At 38.0% G+C, this 15,191-nt stretch overlaps 1 protein-coding gene across 1 annotated transcript in view; it reads left to right on the top strand.

The window, feature by feature from the left end:
* Window positions 1–15,191, top strand: part of SLCO5A1 (solute carrier organic anion transporter family member 5A1) — a 72,721-nt gene that overhangs the window by 38,171 nt on the left and 19,359 nt on the right. The window contains exons 4-6 of the mRNA XM_027638916.1: window positions 2,128–2,354; window positions 9,469–9,633; window positions 12,951–13,149. Of these exons, the coding sequence (XP_027494717.1) occupies window positions 2,128–2,354; window positions 9,469–9,633; window positions 12,951–13,149 (591 nt within the window). The remainder of the gene's footprint in view (window positions 1–2,127; window positions 2,355–9,468; window positions 9,634–12,950; window positions 13,150–15,191) is intronic.

The raw sequence follows: 15,191 nt of genomic DNA, 5'->3' as shown, positions 1-15,191 counted from the left end.
GTTAGCCTGTGTTGTAACCATTTACCATACAAAACATTACACATGCATATGAATTTGCCTTCATTGAAAAATACAGTTGCAATATCTTTGCATTAGATATGAGGCCAAAAGCTTTTTATTTTTTGTGCAAGTCTGTCTACTGAGAACTTTTAAATGTTTAAAATTTGAATATATATATAATCAGTACTGTAAAGGTTGTACAAAAATATGTAAAAATTGTTCTTGTATTGGGTTTGCATGGCAAGGTTTTGGTAGTGGAGGGACTACAGGGGTGGCTTCTGTGAGAAGCTGCTGGAAGCTTCTGCTGTGTCCAAGGGAGCCAATACTAGCTGGTTCCAAGAGGAGACTGGCCAAGATTGAGACCACTAGTGATATGGTAGCATCTTTGGGATAGCATATTTAAGAAGGGGGGAAAAAAAAGTGTGCAACACCAGAAGTAGTCAGAAGAGACTGTTCTACATCCTCCTTTAAGAGGAATGCAGGGGGCTGGGTCAGTTCATAATACTTTGTCTCTGTTGCTCCTTCCTCCGAACACTCTTCCGCTGCTTCAGTATGGGGTTCCTTCCATGGAAGACTGTCATTGACTGCTCCAGAATGGGTCTTTTCCACATGGTGCAGTCCTTCAGAAACAGAATGCTCCAGTGTGGGTCCCCCATGGGTCACACGTCCTGTCCAAAAACCTTCTCTTGTGAGGCCTTTTCTCCACAGGCCACAGTTTCTGCCAGGAGCTTGCTCCTGTGTGGGTTCTCCATAGGCTGCAGGTGGATAGCGTGGGCCTGCAGGGGGATCTCTGCACCTGCAGCACCTTCTCCCTTCCTTCTCTCACTTTGGGCCTGCAGGGCTGTTCCTTTGGTATTTTCTCACTCCGCTCACACAGTTGATGTGCAGTGTTTGTTCTCCTTCCTTAAATAAGTTACCATGGAGGTGCCACTAGCATTGCTGGTGGGCTCAGCATTGGGCAGTGGTGTATCTGTTTTGAAGCTTCTGGAGCTCCCTCTCATGGGACATGGGGACAGCTCATGGTGTCATCTCACAGAAGCACCCCTGCAGCCTCCACCCTGCTACCAAAACCTTGCCATGTAAACCCAGTACAGTAAGATTAGTCTGTAGTGAAAACCGCACTTTCAGTGGGTGATACTCTGTGAGGAGATTCTTAGGTTGTCCTTCTTTGTAGAATCATCTGTGTGAGGTTATCTGCATTTCCCTTAGTTTTTCATTGCTAGAATTCAGAGGGGAAATTATGTCACCTGATACTCTACTGTCAGGCTTCTGGCTGCTGGCTCTAGTTACTCTCAAGTACTTTCTAGTAAGGCCCTTTTACCCGTCTGTGATGCTGTGGTAAAGTTCATGAAGCTTTTTGGCTTCAGGCATACATTTATCCTGCCTGCAGCCTGAAGAGCTCTGCCCTGTATCCCATATGTTGTCCTTTCTGTGGGAACGTCCCAAGTCATTCCCTAGGAGCTAAGGGATCGTTTCAGGGTTTTTATATCCTGTTCTTATAAGACAGAGAGAGAGAAGAGGAGATTCTTTGTGAATGGCTATTTCGGGTTGTGGTTGCAGAACAGAGCTGCAGAGTTTGGGGCATAAACCCTGGCATGAATTGTAACACATCAGTTGTTTACAGTCAGGCTTTGGGAGCTCTTAATTGTGAAGGGAGAGAATTGGACAGTCAGGGCAGTGAGAGGTAGGCACTGGAAAGCAGAACAGATTTAGCCCTGTCTGGACATTTTATCTTCTCATACCCTGAATAACTTTTTTCATGTTCTCTAGAGGAATACTGTGTTGCTTTACTGGGAATTATCCAAGAAAGGCAAAGTAAAAGTGAGTATCCACTTGGTACTGAATAATTACCAAAAATTAAAATTTGTGGGAACTTAGAGCTGACACTATTTCATATTTGGTGGATTCTGGATAAATACCTTTATCAGTAGACAAGCCAACAGAAACTTCTTCTAATTAAGGGGTTTAGTGCAGTGAAGGCTGTCCCCCACTCCAGTCCTTTACTCTTAGCATATTTCATATTTTGAGAATGTGTCTTTCCAGCCAGTGCAGCCTCTAATAATAGCTTTGAATTTTAATTTCATATAACATGTTGGCTTTTATTTCTATTCTTGTCTCCTGCATTAGGTGGAGTGGATTTCTCCTGTGTGCCATTGCAATGCTCCTTGTGATATTTCCCATGTTTACCTTTCCGAAAAAGCTCCCTCCTCGACATAAAAAAAAGAAAAAGAAAAAGAAAATGAACTCTGATGATGTTTCAAGTGATGATGATGTGATGAAAGAGAAGACAAATAGCAAAATACAAGCAGACAGTGCAGTTCCTGCCTCTATGGGATTTGGAAAGAATGTTAAAGGTGAAGTTTGTTTTTAATTTCTAAATGCTTTAAATTTTGTATACTAGGATTGTATGAGTGTAATTGAAGGCAGAGTTTTGACATCATGTATTTAATAATATGTTTTGCTATTGTGATTTTATTAAATAGTCGTCCTCTAAAATGACAATTTTCTTGACATCAGTTTTCTTGAATTTTTGATGTGTTCGTGTTCCTGTAACAAACAGGTAGGCTACTTCCTATGGTTATGGGACCCTATTACCAGATGTATTTATGCATCTTACAATTTGTAGCTGTCATACTTACTTTATAAGCTGTCCTTCATAGAATAAAGTGCTCTTCTACAATATAAATGAAACAAGTTAAAAAAAATTGTGGTATGTGAGTTCAATTGCATTAATGCATTTGAGTAATTTAATTGAGAAAGATTATTTGTTTCATATGTGTTTCCTGTCTGTTTTATATGGCAGGCTATTTATTTTCAGAAGGTTAGGACAAATAAAACCTATGCTAATTTTGAAACAAGAAAAGATCAAAAGATTGACAAGTAATAGAGATTTTTGTTTTATTCAAGAAGTAAATCATTAATGTAAAATGTAATAAGTAGTAATTGACAGATTTCCAGGGGAAGAAGGGCAGTGTTGCTAAAAATTAATTAATATGAAGCACATACAATTTAAATTGATTATATAGGTCTAACAGTATCATAATATTGAATAGTGGTAGCCTGGTGAATGCAATGGGACTGGGAGAAATCATGAAATGTCTTTTGTACCATTAGACGTAATTTTAACTCAAAACTTCTAAATGTTTGTTTGTTGACATAGACATTAGTGTTACTTTTTAATTGGATATCAGTCCAGGATATAATAATTGGCAGACTTTTTAATGACACATTAATGATCGGTATGTTGAGTAGACAAAGCTTAGCAAAACCAGCTGGTTTTAGACTAAAACAAGTGTAATTCTAAGTAATGTTTGCACATCTACATACTGGTTTGCTCTACATTGCATTTACACAGGCTCTCTCAGGATACCTAAAGCTACTGTTAATTTCAAAGGAAGTAAAGAAAAAAGAAGAGACCAGAAAATCACCTTGGGGTGATTTTATTAGCTGACAAACCAGCATTTTAATCAAGGCAAAAAGCAAGCACAGAGCAAGCATATCAGCTCTTTCAGACCATGCTCTCCCTTTGCTAGCACAGTAGTTGGTGAAGCAAGAAAAGCCTGTTCCTTCTTTATTTGAAGACTCTTTGTTCTCTGTATTTGTGAGTCCCCATATATAATATTTTCTCCTCAATCCATAAAACTAGTTGTGGGGTTTGTTTACCTTCAAACCTACTGGGTTCTGATTAGTGAAAGTAGTTTAGGTTACTTCTGTCAAGATTTTCTCAGTAAGTTAGGGAATTGAGAAAGGGGAGTCCAGTCTTTGCTGGACTCCTTCCTGATCATTGCAGGCAGTGTCACAGCAAAGGGACTGCTTCACCCTGCTATTGTGCCTGGTAAAGATACATCTGGATGAGTTTGCTGATGCTAGTTCTCTGTTTTGGTACATAATTTCACCTTCTAGGTCATGTACCTACAGGCAGAGCAGATACAGAGAAAAAAAGTATTTGCTTGGGAGAATGTTTCCTAATGCTTTTTTTCCAGAAATGAAAACTTCTGTATGTCTCATTTTAGCATTCGTTTCTTTGGTACCTGCCTAAATGTGTACCATACCTTCCATAAAATCCTATATTAATTCAGCTTTTGCTAGACAAAACTTTTCATTTTCTCTAGAGTAGAAACTTCACCATGTAGAACAGTGAAAAGAAACATGTCAGAGTTATACCAAGCGAGTGGAGATAATGCAGAGAAAAGTGTTTTGCTATATAAGCTGATAATAGCTTTCCCATTCGGTGTCATTTACCCTAGCAAAGAAGGCCTGCAGCAGGAATGCACTATCATTTAATTATTTTTCAAGTTTTAGTGGGCTTTATGGAATGAGATCATGCCTCAAGCTTCTCAGTTGAGGTAATTTTGTTTATAATGGGAAGGAAAAAAGGATTGTATGTGTCTAAGTCATTTAGCATTGCTTCTTCTGAGATGCAATGAACATTTTATACTTCCCATTGAACTTCAGAGCTTCATCTTTTTATAGCCCAATGGGCAGAAACTCCACTTAGGCAGTAGCTGGGAGACCGATGATTTAGTAGGTCATATCTTCTGTTCTGTACTAATAAATATCAATGATGTCAAAGTCTGCCATGACACAGGTCAGTGACATCAGATCTGTGAAATCCATGCAGCTTTGGTAGGAAAGTAATTGTTTTGTTCTTCCAATATGATGTCATCTTACCTAGAAAGCCTCACAGAGTGATTCTTGTCTTCTTGTAACTTGTCCTAATTTCCTAGTTAGCTCTCTAGATGAATGAAAAGGTATCAAAAAGGCATAATAAGAGAGAACCAGTCTTTTTTTCTGCAATGGCTGCCATTATAGGCTGAAGAAATAAACCTAAACTGTCTTCATCTGCAAGTAGCTTCCAACTTCGGTGACCTGATCTTTATTTTGCCCCATGGTAGAGCTGAGATCAGATAAAAATACAGATACATCTTTGCTTTTTCACATGTTTTGAGTTGCAAGGGCTTGGAATCATCTTTCTTTTCTTATTTATGTTTCCAGGAGAAAATGTGAGTTGGAGAATGCTTCTGAGTCAGTTATCAAAAGTATTAAATAAAACATTAAGTAGGTCACAGGAGGAAGAAAATTGGATGTAATTTATTGGGTGAAATAGGGGCAGTATAGATAGCATGAACTAGAGAAGATCTGTAATGAAGAAACCACAATTTAATCCCATACATGCAGATAATCACGTGAATCTGAGCAGACAAAACTACTGTTCTCATTTATTACCTAGATACCCCTAAGGTTTTGTACCATGGAAATTGTATCTGCAGTCCCTTTCACTTACTACTATAATGAAACTTACTGTGCAATTGAATAAAGGAGCAGTGTAAAGAAAGTAAATGTATCTATTACCTAAAATATACTAATCTCATATGAATTAAATAATTAATCTAACTAATTACTTGTATTTTGTAGCCTTTAGGGGTTTTTTTTGGTCCAGATGTACAACCCTTTCTCAAATGTAGAATATTCCTATCCGCGTTTTCATATCTACCAGCTGTTGTATGCTTTTCCCAGTCAGTCCCTATGAGGGACAGACACAGGATAATAAAGACTGCCAGAACATCAGCAAAGATAAAATAAATTCCTGAGGGACTCGTGGCTGCAGGATAAGCCCACTGCAGTGCTCCCCCAAGGATCTGGACTGGGGGTTCTGTACTACCTGAAGATTAGTTGGCAGGGACTGGAAGAAGAGGAGGAGGGAGTGGTGTCTGTGTGTGAGGGTTCTTGGTGAGCACTGTAAATGTCAGAGGGTTCAACAGACTGTGGGCTGGAGATCCTGCCATGCCACTGACCTTAAGCAAGTTGCTCCCCTCTCATCCTTTCTTAGACCATCCTGAAGAGCTCAAAATAGAAAAGGTTGGCTGGCATGGCTCCCTGCAGTGATTAGCAGTGTTAGCTGGAGCCTCAAGGAGCTCTTCTAAATGAAGTTAACAAAAAGAATAATCATATCAAACTGGTACTGAATCCCTCTACACTTGATAGGATATTAGGGGCTGTTCAACTATCTAGCCACCACCCAGGTGCTTAAGGCACGTTCTGAGAGTGGAATGAAGTTGTTTATATGGTGCACGAGTAGGTAATTAAATGAAATACATATAAAGTACTATTCTAGAGTTTAGTGATTAGCTCCATGCAGTATATATTTGAAGTAGTTGTGTGTGACTTTGCTAGTTTCCATTCTGATAAACAGATCGGAAATTCTGTCACAAATCTTTGCTCTGCTTTGTACTGCACAAGATGGGGAAGCTGCGCCTGAGACCTCAGTGTGGAGGCAGCCTCCTTCAAAGCTGCAAGCTTGGGTAGTGCTGTCCAGGCTTGGAGCACCAGCAGAAGGGGGGTCCTCTAGCTAATATCTCTCTCACGCTTACAAGGGACTTCACTGATGGACTGCAAAAGGACAGTGCTATAGACTGGGATGATTTATTCCCCTGATTGTATTCATTGCATTGCCTTGGGCTAGGTGCATAGGAACAGGGATAAAAGAAAATACATTAAATGATGAAAAAGGAGGTGAAGTCGGAATTATTGGAGTTTCTATTGAAATTCTGTTTACAGTGCTTTAAATTTTTTTTTTAGAACAGTATTTCTGAATACTCGTACTGTTTGCAGATTTTTCTTATGCTTTTCCCTTACCATGAATCAAGCAGTGGTCCAGCACATGAGTGAAAGAAAATGTGTGCTGACTAGAGAAAAAATATTGTCAAAGATCGTGAAAGTATGAAAATTGGCAGTAGACTAACAAATCAGTCCAGCAAGGCAGGTTTCAGTTTATTTTGTATGCTTATATATGTCTTAGTTATATATTAGGTTATTGGAAAAAAAAAAAGAAAGATGAGGATGTTTAAGGTTTGAGTTACTGCACAGAAGTGTAAATATATTTGCAGCCATACTAAAAGATTGTTTTAGTTTTAGGAATGTAATTGATAAAGATTTATTTCTTTAAATGACAGAATGAAGGAACACTGCAAGTTGTCACAGGTTTGTTTCTGATGCACACTTGCAAAAACAGGCAAGTCTTTTGAAGACTTCATAGAAATCAAACCTGACAGGTTTAATAATGTTATAGTGCCTTTTTATCACAGGTTTTTAAATTCAGAAGTGTAGTATAGATGCTGTCACACAGGATTTGACGGTGATCATAGGAGTAAATCAGGGAAAACTTCACTCTGAATGTGTGTTTTTATTTCCAAGTTTCTTACTATATAGCAGCTTTTCCTTGTATGCCAGGCAGTTGCTCTTTAGACATCACAAAGAGCTTCAACTCTCATGTGCTTCAAGTGGCATGTATTAGTGTGGTATGAAGAAATAATCTCTTATTTCATGCCAAAATTTACAGTAATCAGCAAAGCTGTTCCTTGAAGAATCCTTCACATGGGTGTAAGAGAACTTGTACTTATTCCAAGGCACTAAGTTTTATCTGTTTATTAGTAGAAAGCCATTTCAAAATACTAATTAGTTTTGAAATGAATAATGACCTTTAGCCTGAGTGCTCAGATGAGATGCAAGTGGGAGTCAACAGAAAGTACATCTCTACATATGAAAACCAGAGCAAAATGTTCATTAGCTCTGCAGTTCTTTGCCTAATTAATTCTTCAGTATCTTTAGATTGAAAATTCTAAAGCAGACATTTTCCTATAGCTCAGTTCTATCAGAAAGGGCTAAACTGTACCAGCTATTATGATATTTGAATCAGGCTCTTTAAAATAATGGATTTAGCAAAGATCTTCAGTTCAGCTCTTGGCCAAGGGCTTTCTACAAAGAGCACACCTTTCATCATCCTAATAAAAAATGATATTTCTCTCAGTGATGATACCTTATTATTTTTCTTCCGCGTTTGCAGCCCAGGTGAGCAGCTGCCACCAAATAACTCAGTTTCCAGGAGGACTGATCCTGGTACTCCTTCCTTCTGCTTTCTGACTCCTTTCTCACAGCAGCATCAGCATGGTCATGACTGCTTGCTCCTATTGCTTCTACTGCAAACAGTGCCACTCTTTAAAAAAAACACAACAAAAAACCTGTAGGTGGTAAAAACCATTAAGATTCAAATATATGAGTGCTTCTTAATATGATTTATTCATTAGTTATTTCCATCAAATTTTGTATTTAACATTTAATATGTTTCTTCATCGAGGCAGCAGAAGAGCATTTGACTACATTAAAATTATAAACCCTGTACTGATAATGAATTCAGTATAAATTTTGACAACTGGCATAAGCTAAGACTGGATGGAGTCAGACAACTTAAGTGCTAATTTGCAACCTGACAAGTTTTGACAAGACAAGAGTCTAAGTTCTGTTCACTTTTATACAGATAACTTACTGGAGTCAGTGGAGAAAGTGAGACAGATTTTTGTCTTGACAACCTATAGCATCAATAAAATTCTCACTCAGTTGTTCTTGCTCAACATGTTGTATTTCTAATGGGTGGTCTTTGAATTCAATTGGCTTTGATTGAAGCACATTCCGTTTTTGTACCAAGTGAAAAGCAAATGAAAAAAACCTAAACTATAATAGGCTAGATATAACACTTGAACAGAAAATCTGATCTTGGTAGAAGCCCCAAGTTAAAAAAAGCCCATGTTTAAAATTACACCATTAATTTGAAAAAAATTAAGTGCTGAATAGAGTTATCATCATCTTGTGATGATAATTTGGCATCACTACAGGACTGAATTAAAAATATGTGTTTCATTAAATGCAGTGTTGAATTTCATGGGGTTTTGATATTTGATTTGAGAATAATTGCAGCATCTATGAATACTTTTTCAATTTAAGTTAATGATGTGCTCTCATTTTTAATTGATTGCTTTATCCCTTCTGGATAAAGTTGTATGTAATATATGTTGAGGTTCACTGATATCATTGATGTAATTTTTTCATTATGCTTTGTCTGCATCTTCGTAAATGCTTTTAAATCATGTAGAAAAATATTTAGCTAAAATATTTTGGTTCTTTTTCAAATGAGAGTTTTATTACCCCAGGTTTCCGAGCATGGTCTTTGAAGCAGAGGGTTCAGGGGGGAGTATATGATCTGTTTTCCTCCTGTGGAGTACAAAACACGGTACTGTCAGTTCAGCAATGTGATATGTGTTAACTCATAGAAAATATCAAAATAAGACATAAGAATAATTCCCAAATCACTACATTTTATTGCTGTTTTTCTTTCCATTATAGTGTTACTATGTAAGCCCTGTTTCTTGAGATGGTTTTGTTAAAACAGACCTCAGTTGTGTTTGTGCAAAGTGGGACTGCAGCCCTGGGGCAGTGCAGCGAGATAGGGTAAGAGCAGACAGTGAGGGCTGCCCTCCCAAGTATGCACTCTCCCCCTCTGCTTAGCAAATGTAACCAGATGCTAGCAAGCCATTATTGCCAGTCTGTCTCCAGGAAAATCAATTGGTCTTGTTTCAGTTTGCTTTTGTTTCTCATTCATTGTTTATAACATTCGTCATTTTTGTCATTTTATAGAGCTTCCAAGAGCAGCTGTCAGGATCTTAAGCAACATGACATTCCTTTTTGTGAGTTTGTCATACACAGCTGAGAGTGCCATTGTCACAGCTTTTATTACCTTCATTCCCAAGTTCATCGAGTCACAGTTTGGCATCCCAGCTTCCAATGCCAGCATCTACACTGGTAAGGCTTTGCCACGTAGTGTAATCTTGCAAGGGTTAGCTTTGACTAATGGAATGAATCAATGTAGGAATGAACCAAAAATGTGTTTGTTAGAACAGGCGATAGGATCCAGCTTTCTGCATTTGGTTAGATATTCAGGCTATTTTTTGATGCTTGCTATGTGTGTTTAGTAAAAAGTGAACCCATTTATATTGTCAAGGGCTGATGTTTTTGCATAAGCCCAGACAGACATTTTATCATCTATTAATGTTCTCCAAGGGGAAAAAACCTCAACAAAAACAAGCTAGAAAACCCATAGACATTGCTGCAATTTGTGTGCCTTAAAAGATCTCTTAAAGCTGTTCTTATTTTCTGTGAATTTTCGTTTTTCTTTGATCTTTAACATATCCTTATCTTTTTTTATTCCCCCCAGTGACAAGTTGTTTATCTGTCCTATCCTTCAGTTATCTCTCCCCTCCAGGCTGTTGGTTTTCTCCTTATTTACTTATTGACACTGCGTGCACAACAATCTGGTCTAGTTAGGAGAGCTCCCTAAATGCTCTCACACCTGTCGTTTCAGAGACCCCTATTTTGCAGGTGTGGGGCTTCCCCTGCTGCCACAGCAGTGTACAGCCATGTCCAACTTTTAACAGAGCTACAAACCACAAATTTTTAAGCTTTATGCTGCTCTGTGAGTGGATGAGATTGCAACTTTCCTAGGAAAAGAGGCCAAAATGTTGTGCAGAATCAGGGCCTGTGTCATGCAGATGAGGTTCCTCCTCTTCTGGCTGCATCAAAGACATTTGTCTTTGTAAGCATCTTTTTAACTTCTCCATAGTGCTTACCATATAGGATAGCTGCTAATTGGTAGGTTGGGTAGTTCTTTGCTCCCCCATACTTTCAGATACTGTGCGTGAGAAGAAGTAATGGAGTGGAGTGAGTTGTGGGGACAGGGATGAAGCTGCCCAGGGGCACCAGTCAAGAAAAAGATAAAAAGTAGCAGAAGAAAGAGGGAAGCCACATAGACTTCAAGTGGGAATCACTTGTCACCTGCAGTGGCTGGAAGAAATGCAAGGAATCTTTCTGGAGTGTGGAGGGGAAAAGTCAGAGAAGCACCATATGGTGCTTTCTGTTTGAGAGCTCTCTGGGATGAGATTTTCTTCAGGGTGTGAAATCCTTGTGTTATGTGTATAAGGAAGAAACATTGATTGATGGGATGGTGATGCTCTCTGAAGCTTTGAGTAGCTACACACTCACAGGAGTTTTACTGTAATGAGTCTTGATAGGATTGCTACTCCACAACTTGCTTCATTCTCAGTATAAACTGGAAACATTCTTGCCAGAGAAAATATTCAACAGCCAGTATATTAAAAGAGGTAAAACTGGTGTCACCCTCTCCAGGGTGTGAAGTTATTAATGTCTGTTGTTTTCCCTGTTATAAATCACTTGATAAAGAGTATTATAATGAATGAGAAGAAGAAGTATCTCAGGCTGGATGTACAACATGAACAAGTGAGCACTGCTTACACAATCTCAACTCCTAAATGTAGTATTAAAGTCAGTATTTGTTAATTTTATAAATATTTTTTGTAGGATAAAAGGGAAAGGGATACTTAGAGATTTTGTATTAGATTGCTACTGGGTAATATAGTAAAAGACATGTCAAGTTTAAAAGTTTTCTGATTAACAAAAGGAGAATTTACATGTTATTTACATTATACATCTATACTTAATACATTCATTACTGGCTGAGTACATGTGCTTCCTGAATGTCTTCATCTAAAGGTTTTACTGGTAATTTTTTGTCTCTTAAGCAGCAATTCTTTATTTAAGTCTCAATTTCTTTCTGTTTTTAAACAAACCTGACATTAATCGTCATCAAAAATACCATGTGCCAGACTTCGTCTTGAACTTGTGCAGCTTATACATTTAATTTCTGCTCTTATGAGAGAGATGTTTTTGATTCTGTGAAAGGTTATTGTTTAGAATCTTCCTCATGAAATGATATTTTATTATAATGCCATTGATGGTGGCAATATAAATAAGGTGCCAGCTATTTTTACCTGTTATTCTTATTTTTACAATCTCAACATTTTTATAAATGTAGTGTCCCATTGACCTTTAGAAGAATTAACAGAGAATAAGTATGCTTTGCAGTAATATTAAAGGTATTTGTAAGCGATAATCTTACTGGATTCTTTAAAAAGACCAACATTTCTAAGAATTTGGATCATAAAGTTTAGCTTCTCTGTAGATGCAGCTGCCAAAAGTAGTTCAAATTCCATGTTTATGTGGAATGCGTCTTTATTAGCAAAGCCTTAATTTAAAGACCTTCTCAAATGTCAGTGAGAAGCCAAAGCTGAGGGAAGAAAAGTGCAAGACATTTGCTGACTTAACATGACCTCAGGACCCGACAAGTGAGGACAACCCAGGGATGTGTTTGTGTTGCTGAACTGCCACCTTATAACTGCAGCAGTAGAGCAGCAGAAATTTCATAGGTGTGTCTTTTGTGTCCTAAACTTACCCTAATTCTAGTATCTTAATTTCTTTAATTGTGTTTGATCAGTTTACACTCCACGTGTCTGTGCTGAGATGAATTGGAGTGCTGATGTAGGAATCGTAGAATCACAGAATCATTAAAGTTGGAAAAGACCTCCAAGATCATGAAGTCCAACTGTTGGCTGAACACCACCACGTCAATAAACCAGAGCACTAAGTGCCGCATCTGCTCATGTCTTGAACCAGGGATGGGGACTCCACCACCCCCCTGGGCAGCCTGATCTAATACTTAACCCCCTTTTCAGTGAAGAAATTCTTCCTGATGTCCAAGCTGAACCTTCGTGGTGCAGCTTGAGGCCATTTCCTCTTGTGCTGTTCAAAGTATCCAGAAGGCAGAATTTGCAGCCAGGCTCACATGTGCACTCCAGGGTGGGCAGGCTTCTGGGGTCCTGCCTGAGGTTAGCACTTGTGCTTCGCTGGAATTAATCGTGAGAGTAGGAAGAGGAAAATTCATGTCCAAGTCTGGATTTCTTCAAATTTTTAGGAGTTAAACTGGACTAATATGTAGTCCTTCTCCCCATTCTAAAATAAATACAAAGCAATGTTTCTGCTTGGAAGTACAATAGTTCTCTTATAGTGCTTCGGCTGCTGCTAATATCATAAGGAGGCTTTTATAGGTTCTTTGACAACACTCCAAAGGTTTGAAAAGTCTGACTCAGTTTGCTAGCAGAGAATCAGACAATGGAGCAGTCATCTAATTAGGGCATGAAACCAATATTTATGTTTTATACCATTTCTGTAGGTCCTGTTTTAATGTTGTTTGAATTTTTTCCCGGCAGGTGTGATTATTGTCCCAAGTGCTGGTGTTGGTATTGTCCTAGGTGGCTACATTATAAAAAAACTTAAACTTGGTGCAAGAGAGTCTGCAAAGTTGGCTATGATCTGCAGTGGTGTATCTCTGCTGTGCTTTTCAACGCTCTTCATTGTTGGATGTGAAAGCATTAATTTAGGGGGAATAAATATACCTTACACAACTGGGTAAGTATCTGTGGCAAACCCAGCTTTTTCCAATAAGCCTGATCTAGAAATGTAAAAAATGCTGATAGTTGATGTACTGAAGAAGCTGCATGTTCAAATGAGAATTCAGTGAGTATTGTGATATAAACACATGCTGTTACTGTGTGGCACTTATTTTTTACATCTGCTTTATAATGAAGGTTACATGGTAACCCACCCTTTTGAGGAGTGGGGAAATGCATTAGAGTGAACTTCAGTGATTGTTGCAGAAAAATAAGAATAGGATCCTCTCTAGATTACTTAGAATTTAGTTGATGTTTCAAAATATTTTCTTATCATGAAAATTGTGAGAATACTAAAGGGATTATAAAAATTATTTCTGAATGGGTTTATTTATTATCACCATAATGGCGTATTAGGTCTACAATCCCTGTTTGAGAGGATGAACCTCAATGGATGTGCTATCAACATTATTGGTGCACTTACTAGTTGTATGAATGCCCTCCAGTTCTTACTCCAGTTCTTACTGGGTCATCATCAAGACAGTGACCAGATCATGTCTCCTAAAGTTACATTGAAAGTGAAGAAGGCTGTAATGAGAAAAAAGATGTGGATGTAGGAAAGACTTGGGAGTGAGGAATTTAGGTTGTAACATTAGGAAATGCATGGAAGGGTATTTTAAAAAAAATAAGGGGTATTTGGAGGGAAGATAGTGTGCTAAAAGTTCTGAGAGTTTCACTCAGAGGTGATTCCTTGGAAACCCTATAATGAGCTTTTATTTTTTCTTATTTTGTACATTAAATTTTCCCCAAAATTGCCTTCTTCGTATAGGTTAAAAACAAGAACAGAGTTAGTGTTTGAGGAGTGTGAACCTATCTGAACCAATGTTTCTCTTTCCTTTTACATCTGAGATGCATCTGCCTTTTATTTGTGACCAGGTACACTGGGCATCAGATCCATTTGTGTACCTTCTTTTTAAGGCTCAGCTCTGGACTCTTAACATTCTGAAGAGAGTGTAGAAGTGTGGAGCAGGAAAAGAGATGATCAAATGGGGAAAAAATATGGTGTTGCCATGATCTAGGAAGTGAAAAACAAAGAATCAAAGTGGGAATCAAGGGAGGAAGAAAATAGACACTGTTTACACTGAGAATGTTTTGCATGGATTGTTTCTGGGTGTTACTACGTTGCTGTCAAACCTTAATCTTAGGGCAAAGAAAACCAGGAACTGAAAATCATGAGGTCATAGAAAGCTGGTTTACTCCTTTGTATTCTTAGTATGTAGAGTTAAAGCTTGATGATGAGGGGCTGTCTGTAGAAGGGAGTAGCATGGTGATATATCCTCATCTGCATAGTGGGCTGAAGGAGAGAATAGGGATGGGAAGGAAGCAGGTGGATTGCTTTGAGTGTCCACCTGCTGTTAATGTTTGTGACAGCCTGTGGGTGTAGATGAAAAACTGAAAATTATTAGGAATGAAAATATAAATTCCAGATAACAATTAGTTGATCTGTGTGGCAAGTCAGAATGTCCCTGCCTGGCTAATGAGAAAACTTTATCTTTCTGTTGGGGGAAAAAGTCCTATTTGATTCAAAATCTATTTCTAAACTGAAGACACAGCATACTATTGCTGTGTAACACATAGCCGTTATGCTGGAATTGTAAGAGTATCTAATATTTTTTTGTCAGCAAGTAATAACACTTGCAATAAATACATAACATGAATTGAAATAGGCATCCATTCACAGGTGGTATGAAAATATGCAGTAGCATTACTTCTTTACCTTCATCTAATTGTTCTTACTGAGAAAAGAGGTGAGAAATGGTAATGGCAAAATTCTCACACGTGTTGATGTATATAAACTCTTTGAAATGAGTATAAAAATCAATATAATTAGACTGTGATGTCATCAGAAATTGAGAATTATCAGCATGTTATAAAGCATTGTTCAGGAGTTTCAGCCAGATTTTTTTTAACATGGAGGTCAAATCCAGATTTATTATCAAAATGATAGTAAAAAGGCAGCACTACACAAATTAATCTTGAATATCTGACATGATAAACATT

The sequence above is a fragment of the Corapipo altera genome, unplaced genomic scaffold (assembly GCF_003945725.1).
Source record: "Corapipo altera isolate COAL_440 unplaced genomic scaffold, ASM394572v1 49, whole genome shotgun sequence".
Classification (NCBI taxonomy): domain Eukaryota; kingdom Metazoa; phylum Chordata; class Aves; order Passeriformes; family Pipridae; genus Corapipo; species Corapipo altera.
Note: the sequence above shows the minus strand (reverse complement) of the source record. Positions and strands in the feature narration are given on the sequence as shown.